Raw genomic sequence first — 16,999 nt, forward strand, 5'->3', positions numbered from 1 at the left:
GACGTTTGCAAATAATTAAAGTATAAACAAAGACACAGAGGGATTTAGAAAGATAATGCACATCATCATCAAAAACAGTCATATAGAGAGAATGAAAGGAAGAGTGGACCCAGAGTAGTAGTAGTAGTAGTAGTGCCACCACGTGAAGGCATCCCCAACTCCTTATCTCTCTGCTATATGTAGAGATAAGCAAATAAAAGAGAGAGATACTAGGCAGACTCACAAACCCACAAACTTATCTCTTATCACCTACCCTATTAGCTAGTTTTATCTTTCTATCTATCAATATGTATATCTAAGCACACAACCAATCTATCTACCTATCTATCAGTCTTCCTAGCTATCTATCCATCTCTCACTCTACACCTACACCGCATCCTGTGAGTGTTTTAGCGAGTGATAGAGGTGTGTTTAGGGTGTTCGCAATCCGCACCATCTTCACGTGGATGTTGCAAGCCAGGCGTGTGCATGAGCAGGAATTTTGCAAGATCTCTGCAACAAATATCGATGCAAGTTGAGATAGGAGGTGATAGTACGTAGGAATGGTCTGTCTATCTGTCTGGCTATCTATCTGTCTGTCTGTCTGTCTGTCTGGCTATCTATTTATGTCTGTTTGTGTCTGTCTCTCCCTGCCTGTCTGTGTCTGATCGCTTGTCTGTTTATCTATGTGTTTTGCTATCTCTGTCTGTCTGTCTGTCTGCTCACCTATTTGTCTATCTGTCTATCTATCTATCTATCTATCTATAGTCCCCTACATCACGCTGCCCTATCCCCAACTCACCTGATCTCCCATATACCTCATCCAAATTCCCCATGTCTCTCCTTCCCCCTCTCTCCACGCCACTTCACTCACATACACTCTCCTAGTCAGTCTCTCATTCTCCACTTGGTACTACTACTACTACTACTACTATTACTGTTACTACTACTATTACTGTTAACTACTACCACTATTATTATTATTGCTGCTACTACTACTACCACTACCACTACTACTACTACTACTATTACTACTACTACTACTACTACTATTACTACTACTATTACTACTACTACTACTACTATCTTAGGCTTGTATTCTCGTCGGATAAGGTAGCTCCCTAACACCTGTTCCTTAGCGATTTATTTTTGGATATGGGTGGTTAGCATACGGTTTAGCGTCACCCTCCTTTCTCTCAATTCTTTTTCCATCGTGTTACTAAAGCTCACTCGTGCTGAAGAGGTACAGGGGACTAAATATAAGAGCTTTTTTATCATATCTTAGAGCGTGAGAGGGAAATGAAAGGCCTCAGCTTTATATATTAAATTCCCATGCATGTGAAGATCAAAGAACGCATCTCGCTTCTCCGTATCCCTGCTAAACGCTCTGTCTTACGGGATGCAGGCTAATTACACCTGGCGGGTACAGGTGTTTTCTTAATTACCTCTAATGATGAAATTTTGCTCACAGATGATAACCTTAATTCTGAATCTCTCTCTCTCGACTTGTAAATAAACTGTGTAAAGGAAAGAGCGTTGTGGTGTGGATGTGGATGTGGTAGAAAGCGTTAGGTGAATACACTGAGGTGGTTTGGCCATGTAGGGAGGATGGGGAGCGAGAGATTAACGAGGAGAGTGTATGTGAGTGAGGTGGATGGAGGAGAGGGAGGGGGAGGATGAGGATGAGATGAGGGATGTAGTGGAGAGGTATATGTGAGAGGGGGTGTGAGCTGGGGGAGGGCAGTGAAGTGGCTGGGACAGGGCGACATGGAGGCGATTTGTTTGTGGCCCCCCCTGCAGGATTAAGGAGAGAGAGAGAGAGAGAGAGAGAGAGAGAGAGAGAGAGAGAGAGAGAGAGAGGTATTGCATTTACACTCATCTTGCCTTTCCTTCTGATTTCGTATCCTACATTCAGACACACACACACACACACACACACACACACACACACACACACACACACACACACACACACACACACACAGTAAAAATAACCCCATCCACATACAGTACATAATTCAGGACCAAATGTCAGATGAGTGAAACGATCTATCCATCCAATCATCCATCTATCTATCTAGTCGTATCTATAGCCAGACGCTTTAATCCCGCAAGGGGTGGCCACAAACAAATCGCCTCCATGTCGCCCTGCCATTTCGCTGCCCTCCCCCAAATTGAAACGAAAGACAGATTACCCCTATTTCCAAGTCTCTCTCTTTGCTCGTATGAAACCATGAGCAAACTACCCCCCCCCAAAAAAAAAAAAAAAAAAAAAACAGGTCCTAGTACTGAAAGAGGAAAAAAAACTCCATATATATATATTTTTCGGGGCCAAGGACGCATGAGTGAAGATGGAAAAGGAAAATCGAAAATGGAAGAGGAGGCAGTGAACGTGAGGAAGAACGGACGGGAAAAGGTGTTTGTGTGGAAGACTGGATAATATTAGCCTCTCTGATCGTACCTCTGTTTGTTTAGAGTTTGAAGAGGTGTTTGGGTGATATGTTTGGATAATATTAGCCTCTCTGATCGTACCTCTGTGTTTAGAGTTTGAAGAGGTGTTTGGGTGATATGTTTGGAAATATTTAGCCTCTCTGATCGTAGTTCTAGCTGTGTTAAGTTTGAAAAGGTGTTTGTGTGATAAGGTTGGATAATATTAGGCTCTCTGATCGTGCCTCTGCGTGTGTTAAGAGTTTGAAGAGGTGTTTGGGTGATATGTTTGGATAATATTAGCCTCTCTGATCGTACCTCTGTGTTTAGAGTTTGAAGAGGTGTTTGGGTGATATGTTTGGAAATATTTAGCCTCTCTGATCGTAGTTCTAGCTGTGTTAAGTTTGATAAGGTGTTTGTGTGATAAGGTTGGATAATTTTAGCCTCTCTGATCGTGCCTCTGTGTTTAGAGTTTGAAAAGGTGTTTGGGTGATATGTTTGGATAATATTAGCCTCTCTGATCGTACCTCTGTGTTTAGAGTTTGAAGAGGTGTTTGGGTGATATGTTTGGATAATATTAGCCTCTCTGATCGTGCCTCTGTGTGTGTTAAGAGTTTGAAGAGGTGTTTGGGTGATAAGTTTGGATAATATAAGCTTCTCTGATCGTGCCTCTGTGTGTGTTAAGTTTGAGAAGGTGTTTGTGTGGTGTTTGCATATTATTAACCCATCTGATCTTCCCTCTAGTCGTGTTAATTCTGAAAAAATGATCTTACTTCTGCTTGTGTCGTGTTAGGAGTCTAGAAAGGTGTGTGCTGAGTCTACATTAATTGGCCCTATCTTTTTTTAATGCAAGAAAGAAGGAACCAAAGGCCAGGCCAGCAAGATCACCCCCTCCACGAAACAAAAAACAAAAGGTAACAGCGATCGAGCCTGCCCCCACCTGTGCCTCTTCGTTAAAAGTCTGGGAGGAATTATAGTTTCACTTTGCCACACACAGCCTTGACCTCCAGCGACCCAGCCTCTGTGGGGGCCGCGTCAGTTGGTATATAAGGCTATGAGAGGCACAAGCAGGCAGGCCACAGCTAGACCCACTGCAAACAGGTAGGGAGCTTACCTGGGGACTGAAAGAACATTCCTGGTTTTCCTATTCTCTTAAGTAAGGGACGTGGTTGATATGTAAGCCAAGCCACAGTTTTCTTTCTTGATACTTAATGCCTCTCTTTCTATCTTTATTATTTTCTCTACGCCACTCGATTTAGCTCTTACTCTATCTTTTATTTCCTATCTTCTTATTCTATTTTTTTTTTCTTTTTGAAGTAAGGAGCACGGTTGGGGCTTGAAAACGATGCTGTCTTTTATTTCTTCTTATTTTCATTTTAGTTTTTTGACAATGCCACTGTTTCTATCATTAATTTTTCTCTCTTTTTTCTTTACCTGAAGGCAGATTAATGACAACAACGTCACCTTTCTAGTTTCCTTTCCGTTTTGTTCGTAAGATCAATTCAGTTTAGCAGGATTGTTTGTAAGACAGAATCCTAATCATCTCTCCATTTCCACGCAAGGTGTGAGGAGATAATCAGTACAAAGTTAAAGCCAGTCTTAATTTCCCCCTTAGCTTCTCTCTAGTCTTCTTAAATTGGACTCTAATTAGCAAGATTATTAAGCCATAGAATCATAATCATCTCATCTTCACCTTAGATATGAGACGAGAAAAAATACCAAAAAAGGTCACTCTTCTTTTTTCCCCAAATTTTTCTATGTTTTAAACCTTCATATAGAATAGCAGGATTTTTAACAGGGTGTATTGTCATCCTCCTAACTCTATCTCCACGTTAGATAAGAGAGTACAATTAGCAATAAGTGAACTAGTAAGAAAATTATTGCACTTTATAATCATCATCTTAACTTTATTTCCTCCTGAGACATTGAGAGAATTATTGACGCATAGACTAATTGATAAAGTACATTACTATATCAGCCATATTTGATTTAATGCCCAAAATGACTATGGGAATATATTTAGGTGCACTTTCTTCATTCCAACCTTAAATTTAATCCTGTCACCCTAAAAACATATATTTAATACGGAAAGAAAATCACCAACACTCCTTGCACATATATAGTTCAATACTTCATCTGTAGCCACATAGATAGACATGGGTATCTATTTTTAACTTTTTGGCATATATTATCTTGACGAATTTCATTGCTATAAAAAATGGTATGGTATATTTATGTGCAGTTTGAATCAGCTATATCAGAAATCAGTAAAGATATGGCTAATACAGACGAATCGGTTTCTTTATCAGGTTAAAGAAAGATAATTTAGTAATATCTTTATAAAATGTGACGTAGATAACACTGCATATTGAACTACGACACATAATAAAATAGTATTCATATATCAAAGACAGCCAACGCATTCCCCAACCATCACTAACACACTAGTCCAATATTCATCTCGCAATCGGAGGTATATCATCACAGCGTCACCAAAATCTAGTCAGTTCAAGCCACATATCCCTCGATACTGCCCACAAAACTTGGATGCAAATGGTCAACTTGATTTTGAGATATTACGGTAACAGACAGACACACGCAGACAGATGCAGGCGATTACGGTACTTAAAGATAGTAGAATGGGATTATTAGCATTATTATTATTACTACTACTACTATTATTAGAGATCGAGCTGGCTGGATGAATGTTGTGAGAGGAAGTGCATGATTAGGGATTTGGCACCCCTTTTCAACGTGACAGCGTCCAGATTGACTCTACCGGATACGTTTATGTGAAGCTACATAATGTGGTGGAAGTTGGCGTATCAGATAGAGCCAGGATTCCAGGGGCTTGAATGATGAGTGAATGGAAACGTGACCCATTGGATTGGGCAAATATGGGCTGTCTGGACAATAGTACTCCTCAGCCTGCCCTAGGGTGGGAAAGGAGGTCCGGATGATGAAGATGTTGATGATGAAGATGATGATGAAGATGATGATGAGGATGATGATGAGGATGATGAGGATAATGATGAAGATGATGATTATTGATTGTAAAAAATGAAATTAATATAGCACACTCCTAATATAAGATGTGACGTATTTATTACAAAAGAGTCCTTAGGTTAAAAAGGTAATGAATATTCTGTCTTGCAGTGTCCCAGCGACTGTGTACCTGAGCGATGAAGCTTCCTACCTGCATCTTGTTGGCAGGTGAGTCATTAATAAACACACACACACACACACACACACACACACACACACACACACACACACACACAAATTATGCTTTTTTTATCCATTGCTTGATAAGTGTGTGTGTGTGTGTGTGTGTGTGTGTGTGTGTGTGTGTGTGTGTGTGTGAGAGAGAGAGAGAGAGAGAGAGAGAGAGAGAGAGAGAGAGAGAGAGAGAGAGAGAGAGAGAGAGAGAGAGGTGTACTAGTATTGTCTTCATAGTCAATGTGTTTTTGCTTCTGATAAAATACTCTATTTTCATCATTATCATCATCAATTTCCATTTTATCATCATCACCATCATCGTCACACCCACCACCACCACAATCATTACCACCACCACCACAATCATTACCACCACCACCACAATCAGTACCACCACCACCACAACAATCATTACCACCACCACCACAATCATTACCACCACCACCACAATCAGTACCACCACCACCGCAATCATTACCACCACCACCACCACAATCAGTACCACCACCACCACAATCATTACCACCACCACCACAGTCAGTACCACCACCACCACAATCATTACCACCACCACCACAATCATTACCACCACCACCACAATCATTACCACCACCACCACAGTCAGTACCACCACCACCACAATCATTACCACCACCACCACAATCATTACCACCACCACCACAATCATTACCACCACCACCACAATCATAATCATCATCATCATCATCATCACCCTATATACCAAGCTCTTTCCCTCCCTTCTCTTATTATCCTCATCTTTTCTCTCTCTCTCTCTCTCTCTCTCTCTCTCAACTAACTGGTGTTCCGTTGTTCACTCGTGCACAGCCGTTCTTGGCGTGTCTGTTGCTGCCAAACTGGGCCATGGCAACGGCAACGGCCATGGCAACGGCAACGGGTTCACCAACGGCCATGGCAACGGGTTCACTAACGGCAACGGTGCGATTGGCAACTCCTACCTTCCTCCTGCTGTTAATGGCAACGGCAATGGCAACGGCTTCACCAACGGTGTTAATGGCAACGGAGTGAATGGCAACGGCTACACCAACGGTGTTAATGGCAACGGCGTTAATGGCAACGGCTACACCAACGGTGTTAACGGCAACGGAGTGAATGGCAACGGCTACACCAACGGTGTTAATGGCAACGGCTACACCAACGGTGTTAATGGCAACGGTGTTAATGGCAACGGTTACACCAACGGTGTTAATGGCAACGGTTACACCAACGGTGTTAATGGCAACGGTTACACCAACGGTGTTAATGGCAATGGTTACACCAACGGTGTTAATGGCAACGGAGTGAATGGCAACGGCTATACCAACGGTGTTAATGGCAACGGAGTGAATGGCAACGGCTATACCAACGGAGTGAATGGCAACGGTGTCAATGGCAACGGGTACACCAACGGTGTTAATGGCAACGGGTACACCAACGGTGTTAATGGCAACGGGTACACCAACGGTGTTAATGGCAACGGTGTTAATGGCAACGGGTACACCAACGGTGTTAATGGCAACGGGTACACCAACGGAGTGAATGGCAACGGTGTCAATGGCAACGGGTATACCAACGGTGTTAATGGCAACGGTGTCAATGGCAACGGGTACACCAACGGTCGTAACGGCAACGGCTACACCAATGGATATCGCAGGAGACTAAATGGACTCGGATATAGAGCAAGACTTAACGGCAACGGTGTTAACGGCAACGGTGTTAACGGCAACGGTTATACCAACGGTGTTAATGGCAACGGTGTTAACGGCAACGGTGTTAACGGCAACGGTGTTAATGGCAACGGTGTTAATGGCAACGGTTATACCAACGGTGTTAATGGCAACGGTGTTAATGGCAACGGTTATACCAACGGTGTAAACGGCAACGGTGTTAATGGCAACGGTGTTAATGGCAACGGTTATACCAACGGTGTTAATGGCAACGGTGTTAACGGCAACGGTGTTAATGGCAACGGATATACCAACGGTAATGGCGTTAATGGCAACGGATATACCAACGGTGTCAACGGTGGTGTGTACAGGAATGGCAACGGGAACGGCCTCACCAACGGTAACGGTTATGCCAATGGTTATGGCAACGGAAATGGCAACGGTCTGGTTAACGGCAATGGCGCTGTTAATGGCAACGGTAATGGCAACGGTAATGGCAACGGGTATTCCTACCGCAGAAATGGTAACGGTGTTAACGGTAACGGAATTGTCAACGGGAATGGCAACGGACTGGTCAACGGCAACGGGTATACCAACGGTGTCAATGGCAACGGTGTGGTCAACGGTAATGGCTATAGCAACGGTGTCAATGGCAACGGTTATACCAACGGTGTCAATGGCAACGGTGTGGTCAACGGTAATGGCTATAGCAACGGTGTCAATGGCAACGGTGTGGTCAACGGCAACGGTGTGGTCAACGGCAACGGTTATACCAACGGTGTCAATGGCAACGGTGTGGTCAACGGTAATGGCTATAGCAACGGTGTTAATGGCAACGGTGTGGTCAACGGCAACGGTTATACCAACGGTGTTAATGGCAACGGATATACTAACGGTGTCAATGGCAACGGTGTGGTCAACGGTAATGGCAACGGCCTGGTCAACGGTAACGGCAACGGTTATACCAACGGTGTCAATGGCAACGGTGTGGTCAACGGTCTCAATGGCAACGGTGTGGTCAACGGTGTCAATGGCAACGGCTTGATCAACGGTAATGGCAACGGTGTGGTCAACGGTAATGGCAACGGTGTGGTCAACGGTAATGGCAACGGGTATTCGTATTCGGCCCCCGCCACTCCATCCGGCCTGTACCAGACGCCAGGCCGCTGAGCCCAAACACCTCTTCCGTAGCGATTTATTCCTGATGCTGCCCCGTTACCATATCCTTGTCTGATACAACCTATGTCGACATTAAGAAGATATAGGAAGCAAAGAGGATAGTAATGGGTAGTTCGGAAAATAAATCGCTAAGGAAGTGGTGCTAGGGAGCCTCCTGACCCTCGAGGGACTCACATTAACAAATATTTATTTTCTGTTCTTCTGTATTTAATTAACTGGCGAGACAGACGCCATAATAAAGATCCGTGATAATGTACTGCCTCTTTGACTACCACTACCCCACTACCCAGAGAGAGAGAGAGAGAGAGAGAGAGAGAGAGAATGGCAAGGTTTTTCTTTGAGCAATGGTCTTCATTTTTTTTCGTCCCTTTCCACCTGAAGGAACTCTAAAAATCCATATGACCCTCTTAATTTGTCTGTCAACCTCTCCCCCCAAAAAAAAAATAATTCCTACAGTTTTTCCAAAATGGCCATGGAATGTAGCTACTCATCTGCCAAGTCAAAATAGTTACCATTAAAAAAAAGAATCAGTAATATATTTTTGATGGCCAGAGTTCCATGAAATCTATTGCAATTTAAAAACAGCCTCCTATCCCCCCCCACCCTTCCCAAAAATCTGTCTTGGTTTCGAGTTTGGGAACCACTGCTTGAGTTAGACAAAAATGGTGAACATATTTCAGAGGGCAATAAATCAGCCAGAAATTTTGGGCTGGGTGGGTGATGAGGCGAATAGCAATGTCTAATTGTAATATGACTTAGGATATAAAACACGCCACCTGATTACAGAGGCTAATTAGGGTTAATTAATAGTACTGATGAAGGACGAGTGAGTGTAAGTGTAGTGTTTGGATCAGAAGTGTTGGCAAAGTGGGTGTGTTGTGTGTTGGCAAAGTGGGTGTGTAGTGTGCTGGCAAAGTGGGTGTATAATGTGTTGGCAAAGTGGGTGTATAATGTGTTGGCAAAGTGGGTGTGTAGTGTGTTGGCAAAGTGGGTGTGTTGTGTGTTGGCAAAGTGGGTGTGTAGTGTGTTGGCAAAGTGGTCTGTATATATTTTAGTTTAACGGAAGGAAGAAGGAACCCAAGGCCAGAAGACAGCCAGATTGTTCCCTCTGAGAGAAAAACATAAAAGAAGATATCAGAGCGCCAAATTCAAGATCTGCTCATTTCAAGATGCCTGGACATACTGTATATGAAACACTGGAGGTCATAGGCAGTGGGAAATACAGAGTAAGACAGTTCCAGAGTTGACCTGCTGCATAAATGAAGGACGGGGAATAACGATGACCTCTTGCATTAGAGAGTTGGACAGAAAAGGGAGGAGAGTTTGTTGCTAGACGGGTGCTAGTGTGTTATGTGTGTGTGTTTTCAATGGAGCGTCACTTTCCTCTTGCAGATGTGATGGTACAAGGCAGAGTTCTGGTGAGGTGTTTATAAAAGATGCTTACCAATTTGCAAGATAAAAAACTTGTGCAATAAACTCCTATCACAGATCATTTTGTTTTAGTACCTTGTCACTGTTATTCCCTCTACCTTGACTGAGAATTGTATGGAGCTGTAGGACTGAAGAGAAACGTAAAGACAAGGAATCGTATAAACAACTTGAGTCAGAGAGCTGAGGATTGCCCCCACGAACGAACTCAAGCGATGTGAGGCAGACTTAAAGGAATCTTCGAGTGATGGGTCTTGTGGTGGACTGTGGGATGGATGAGTTTAAGACAGGCAGTGGCCCAGTTGACCTCTTCAGTAAACAAATTGGAGATGAATCAGGAAAGCAAATGCAACACTTTCCATGAGGTCTGTTGGGTGCTGGTTGTCTGCAAGAGGGTTGACTGTGAGAGGATGCAGTACCTTCCTAACCTAAGTGGAAATTGCAGCCAGGTGGATCACAGGTGGATCATGGGCGACTAGACAGACTGGTAGATAATTCTGATGTGTATCAGGGTACAGAGGAATATTGTCTGGTGCTGTTGACCTGTCCTCACCTCAGCTTTCTCGGGCAGCCCCACATGACCTATCATAGCCAGGTTCTGTTGGGGGGTCACTTTCTTGAGCCTGCTCTAGAGACAGGCTGACCTAAAGTGACCTCAGTTTTGACCTCAAGGGTAGTGTCATTCATGGCCGCTTTACTGGATGTGGGGGTAATAGATGAATACCCATATGAATTGCTATGTTAATAGCCTTGCAAATTTTCCGCCTTTTTGTACGAATGGTCTGGTTAAGCCCCGTCACACATTTCATAACTGAACAACGATAGAGACACTAATTCAATTCGTAGCGGCGTCATGGGTCTGTCGTGATCGATCGTGACACTTGTGGCGCACTCAGCCAAGCCAGAAGAAATTAACGCAAGCCTTGATTTATCGGGAGGCTCCCCGATTTTTGTACCAAATGTAGCGCTATCGTAAGTCTTACGTGACCCTATCGTGATCTTCGTTGCAGCTACGTGATTCTGTCGTGGCCATCATAGGTCCTTTCGTGACTTTGTCGTGACATAAAAACCCTTATGGGTGTGTCTCGATAGCCGTAATACTATGCCGAATGCGTCACTATAGATGCAAGCATGAGTCACAATAGAGCTAATAATTCTGACAATCATTTGACGATTAACACACACGTGTCACGATGGTCCTAAGATGGAGTCACGATGACCCTAAGAATACGGCGATTGAGTCACGATAGAGCTAATTATGGGTCGTGATAGAGTCACGATAGACCTACGCACTTTTCACGGTCATGGCGATTGGACTGGACTGGGCATCTCTTCGAGCCAGCTGGAATGCTCGGGGGGGTGGGGTGTGTGGGCATAGCTCTTGACGCTATCGTGGTACGTTCATGGCACCGTCGTGACTCTGTCCTGGCACTCTGTCGTGGCACCATCATGGTTATTGTGGCCTCATCGTGACGACGAAATGACCATTGTAAATCTGAAAATCTGCCAATCGTGATTCAGTCTTACAGCTGTCGTGAGTCCATCGTGACCACCTTACCACCATCATAACACATACTTACAGCCATCGTGACATTGTTTGTTATCGGCGTTTATCATGGTCAAAGTTCACGACAGCGACAATAATCGAATTAGTGGTGCTATCGTGGTTCGATTATGGATTGTGTGACGAGGGATTTACGAGCGAGCGAGTGAAGCGAGCAAGCGTTGTGAAGCGAAGTTTAGTCTACGCTTTGTGATACATGAGCGGCCCGACGCGACCGGGCCCTGTGCAACAGAACACGGACACACGCGACACGACACGGCCCAGCTGCGATGGTTTACTACTATCTACTGCCAGACGCCATAATCCGGTAAGGGGTGGCCATTTGACTTTGAGTTAGTTGTTTTACGGGGAGGGGCACTAACCCTCCACCAATCCACTTGTTGACACGTAGGGAGTACGTATGGTTTGGTTATATGGTTACCACCCAGCGTTGTAAATGGTTTCTACCCTCCACCAACCCACTTGCTGACACGTAGGGAGCACGTATGGTTTGGTTATATGGTTACCACCCAACGTTGTAAATGGTTTCTTGGCTTACAGGAAACCATTTGGCTTGTCACTCAATGTAAAGCCACCTGTAAAGGAAAGAAAAGCAATAAGAAGTGACAGGAAAGATGGTTTGCAGAGGCTAAAAACCTTTGTACTATGTTAGATACAGAACAGAGTCTTTCAGCAGGTTGTAGATATAGTCAATAAATATTGTTTTAGCTGTATTTCCTCATGAGGCAAAGGAAACCCCTTGGAATCCCAGCTGTCCAAGGCAGTGTACCCAGGGCTTCAATTGACATGCTGCACCATGAAGCACAGGGAAAGAGACACATAGGAGGGATCAGCTGGTTTCCACTTTCTTGATTGCATTTGTGTGTGTGTGTGTGTGTGTGTGTGTGTGTGTGTGTGTGTGTGTGTGTGTGAAGTACATGAGAGACAGACAGACAGACAGACAGACAGACTGAGAAATGATAAAAGACTTACTGAGGTGGATCAATGATGACTTAAATGGCTCAGGATCATGCTATTAACAAGTCTCTTTGGGGGTAACTAATTAAAATCAACATATTATTAACATTATTATCACTGCACACAATCAGTCGAGATGAGGTGAGAGGAAGATGGATGGAGTGAGATGGAGGGATGGTGAAGAAGAGATGAGAGGGAGAGGAAGAAGTGGAGGAGGAATGGGAGGGAGATGGAGGGATTGAGAAGGGATGGAAAGGGTAGGGGAGGGGAGGAATAGGGAGTGGAGATGGGAGAGAGAGGGATGGTGGTGTAAAAATGTTGAAGATGGGATGGGAGGGAGAGGAAGGGATAGAGGAGGAGGGATGGAGAAGGAATAGGATGGATTGAATGGAGAGGTAAGGAAGGGAATGATATGGCTCTTGGAAAAATTTACATAAAAAGAAGAGGACAATGAGGTGTAATATGCAAGCAAAAATAAAAAATCGCATAGGAAGAGGAGGGATTCATATAACACCAAGTAAGACAATGTGGTGTAGCAAGCAAAAATAAATCGCTTACGAAAAGGTGCTAGGGAGGTTCCTTAACCGATGAGAAGTAGGTTTCACTTTCCGACCCGCAGGCCTTCACCCCCCACCCCCCTTCCCCCCTCCGCCCCCTCCTCTCCGCCTCTGTGGGGGGTGGGTGGCTTCATTCAGTATATATAGACTTTCAGAGGGAACAGACAGACAGACACGCTCGAGTCCCACAACAGACAGGTAACGGAACATCAAACAGACTGGGAAGGAGTAATAGGCAATGATCCACACACGCTAAAGAAATCATCATCATCATCATCATCATCATCATCATCCGGACCTCCTTTCCCACCCCACGGCAGGGTGAGGAGTAGCAAAGTCCAGACAGCCACAGTTTGCTCAATTCATTTTGCAACGCTTCCATTCACTCATCATTCAGGCCCTCGAAATCCTGGCTCCATATAAGAACTAAAATATTTCGCCACGTTCTGTAGCTTCACATAGTCAGTCCAAACGCTGTCACGTTTTAAAAGGGTGCCAAATCCCTGGTTATGTGCTTCGCCACACAAAATTCAGTCAGCCAGCTCGATCTCTTGTCAGTCCCTTAGCCTCACCAACTTCCATACCTCTCTTCCTCACACATTCATCCACCATATCCCTCCACCTTTTTCTTGGCCTACCTCGCCTCCCCCCTCCTTCAAATTCGCTCAGATATACCTTTTTCACCACTCTATTGTCATCCATTCTCTCCACATGACCATACCATCTCAGTACACTCTCTTCGATTCTGTTGTCCACAGACCTCCTCACTCCACAAATATCACGAATCACATTATTTCGTATTCTATTCTCCCTCTGTACTCCACATACATTCCTCAGCAGTCCCATCTCCACTGCTCTTACTCTTGACTTTTCATTTTCACGCCACACCATAGTCTCACATCCATATGTTAAAGCTGGCATTAACACTCCTTCGTGTAAGCCTCGTGCAGCTGCAACACTCAAGCCTCTGTTTATTGTCAAGACCTTCATCGCACCAGCTACTTTCCTTCCTTGTGTCACTCTACTTTCCACTTCTTTTGCACATTTTCCTCTCTTTTATATCACTGTACCCAGGTATTTGAACTCCCTCACCAATTCCAGTCTCTCTCCATTCACTGTAACATCACACTGGGAGTCACCTTCTCTCTCAGTAACCATCACTTTACTCTTTTCTACATTTACTCTCATGGAACGACGCTCACAGACATCAGCAAAACTCTGCACTAGCCTACCAAGATCTTGTCCAGTATTTGCAGGCAGTACTGCATCATCAGCACACAACAAATTTGAGATATTCCATCCATCACCATTCATTACCAACGCCATCCCTCTCTCCATTACTCGTGTTTTTACTTCTCTCACCATCCCATCCATATATATATTGAACAATCATGGGGACATCACACAACTTTGTCCTGTAACAACAACAACAACAACAACAACAACAACAATAATAATAATAATAATAATAATAATAATAATAATGCAAGCTCCAAACTCTAAACCCAGATCACGTTACAAACACTAACATTCAGAGTCCACCACAGAACATCAGGGAATTGACACGACTGTAACACACATATATAAACATTTCCCATCCTCCTGTTAACCAGAATAATGTTTAAAAAATATTCTAAAATGTTGATCAATGTTGCTGTGTGTTGCAGCCTGAGACATCTTGCTTGCTGAGAGATGAAGATCGCTACCTGGATTGTCCTGACAGGTGAGTTCTAATTAGTTTACTTCTTATTAATTGATTTACACTTACCTGTACAGCTCTCTTGGCTCATTGATTTACACTTACAGCTCTCTTGACTCATTGCATTTACTCTGGACAAACATTAAAGATTTGTTTTTATCACAGGGTGGACTACGTGGCTTCACTTGTCCAGTATAGAAAAAAAATTACTTTCCACTAGATAATAACTCATTTACTTGACCAACCCACCAACCCAAGGAATCTGTCTATCTGTCTATTTATCTATCTATGTCTATCTATCCATCTACCTAAAGCCCCCGAAAACACTCTTATCCCCTACAATTCTCTCTCTCTCTCTCTCTCTCTCTCTCTCTCTCTCTCAACTAACTGGTGTTCCGTTGTTCACACGTGCACAGCCGTTCTTGGCGTGTCTGTTGCTGGCAAACTGGGCCATGGCAACGGCAACGGGTTCACCAACGGCAATGGCAACGGGATCACTAACGGCAACGGTGCGATTAGTAACTCCTACCTTCCTCCTCCTGTTAATGGCAACGGCAATGGCAACGGCTACACCAACGGTGTTAATGGCAACGGAGTCAATGGCAACGGGTATACCAACGGTGTTAACGGCAACGGCTACACCAACGGTGTTAATGGCAACGGTGTGAATGGCAACGGCTACACCAACGGTGTTAACGGCAACGGTGTTAACGGCAACGGCTACACCAACGGTGTTAATGGCAACGGCTACACCAACGGTGTTAACGGCAACGGTGTTAATGGCAACGGCTACACCAACGGTGTTAATGGCAACGGTGTTAATGGCAACGGCTACACCAACGGTGTTAATGGCAACGGTGTTAATGGCAACGGCTACACCAACGGTGTTAATGGCAACGGTTACACCAACGGTGTTAATGGCAACGGTGTTAATGGCAACGGCTACACCAACGGTGTTAATGGCAACGGTTACACCAACGGTGTTAATGGCAACGGAGTGAATGGCAACGGTTACACCAACGGTGTTAATGGCAACGGAGTGAATGGCAACGGCTACACTAACGGTGTTAATGGCAACGGTGCGATTAGTAACTCCTACCTTCCTCCTGCTGTTAATGGCAACGGCTACACCAACGGTGTTAACGGCAACGGTTACACCAATGGTGTTAATGGCAACGGCTATACCAACGGTGTTAACGGCAACGGTGTTAATGGCAACGGCTACACCAACGGTGTTAACGGCAACGGTGTTAATGGCAACGGCTACACCAACGGTGTTAACGGCAACGGTGTTAATGGCAACGGTTACACCAACGGTGCTAATGGCAACGGTTATACCAACGGTGTTAATGGCAACGGCTATACCAACGGTGTTAACGGCAACGGTGTTAATGGCAACGGTTATACCAACGGTGTTAATGGCAACGGTGCTAATGGCAACGGGTATACCAACGGTGTTAATGGCAACGGTTATACCAACGGTGTTAATGGCAACGGTGCTAATGGCAACGGGTATACCAACGGTGTTAATGGCAACGGTGTTAATGGCAACGGTGTAAATGGCAACGGTTATACCAACGGTGTTAATGGCAACGGTGCTAATGGCAACGGGTATACCAACGGTGTTAATGGCAACGGTGCTAATGGCAACGGGTATACCAACGGTGTTAATGGCAACGGTGCTAATGGCAATGGGTATACCAACGGTGTTAATGGCAACGGTGTAAATGGCAACGGTTATACCAACGGTGTTAATGGTAACGGAATTGTCAACGGAAATGGCAATGGAGTTAACGGAAATGGCTATACCAACGGTAATGGCAACGGTCCGGTCAACGGTAACGGCAACGGGTATTCGTATTCGGCCCCCGCCATTCCATTCGGCCCGTAACAGACGCCAGGCCGCTGAGCCGAAACACCTCTTCCTTAGCGATTTATTCCTGATTCTGCTCTCACCTTGGATGACCAAATTATTTATATCTTTAGTGTATTCATTTCCTTTAATGATTTTGTCTTTTATTCCCGTCAGGTAAGGTTCCCAAACACCTTTTCCTAGGCGATTTATTTTGGATATGGCTGGTTAATATCCTATTGTATATTGATGCATTGTATGGCGATATTGGAAGGAATTATGTCGAAGAATCCAGTAAGGTGTAATAAGCAAAATAAATCGCTTAGGAAATGGTGTTAGGGACCTGAACCGACCAGAATAAGGGTCTTTGTGTATCAAGAAATAAAGTTAAGTGAAAATCCAGTGTTTGAATTTCACTCCTTTCCTTCCTACGTGGCTATCCTTGTCTTATTC

At 44.4% G+C, this 16,999-nt stretch overlaps 1 protein-coding gene across 1 annotated transcript in view; it reads left to right on the forward strand.

Annotated features, from left to right (window-relative positions):
- Positions 1 to 16,585, forward strand: part of LOC145409936 (uncharacterized) — an 84,064-nt gene extending 67,479 nt beyond the window's left edge. Inside the window, exons 10-13 of the mRNA XM_080280196.1 lie at positions 6,472 to 8,472; positions 10,367 to 10,512; positions 15,242 to 15,759; positions 16,396 to 16,585. Of these exons, the coding sequence (XP_080136322.1) occupies positions 6,472 to 8,472; positions 10,367 to 10,512; positions 15,242 to 15,759; positions 16,396 to 16,585 (2,855 nt within the window). The remainder of the gene's footprint in view (positions 1 to 6,471; positions 8,473 to 10,366; positions 10,513 to 15,241; positions 15,760 to 16,395) is intronic.
- The last annotated feature ends 414 nt before the right edge of the window (positions 16,586 to 16,999 follow it).

Source organism: Coenobita brevimanus, chromosome 83, assembly GCF_032717465.1.
Source record: "Coenobita brevimanus isolate Jiangsu-jjx chromosome 83, ASM3271746v2, whole genome shotgun sequence".
NCBI lineage: Eukaryota > Metazoa > Arthropoda > Malacostraca > Decapoda > Coenobitidae > Coenobita > Coenobita brevimanus.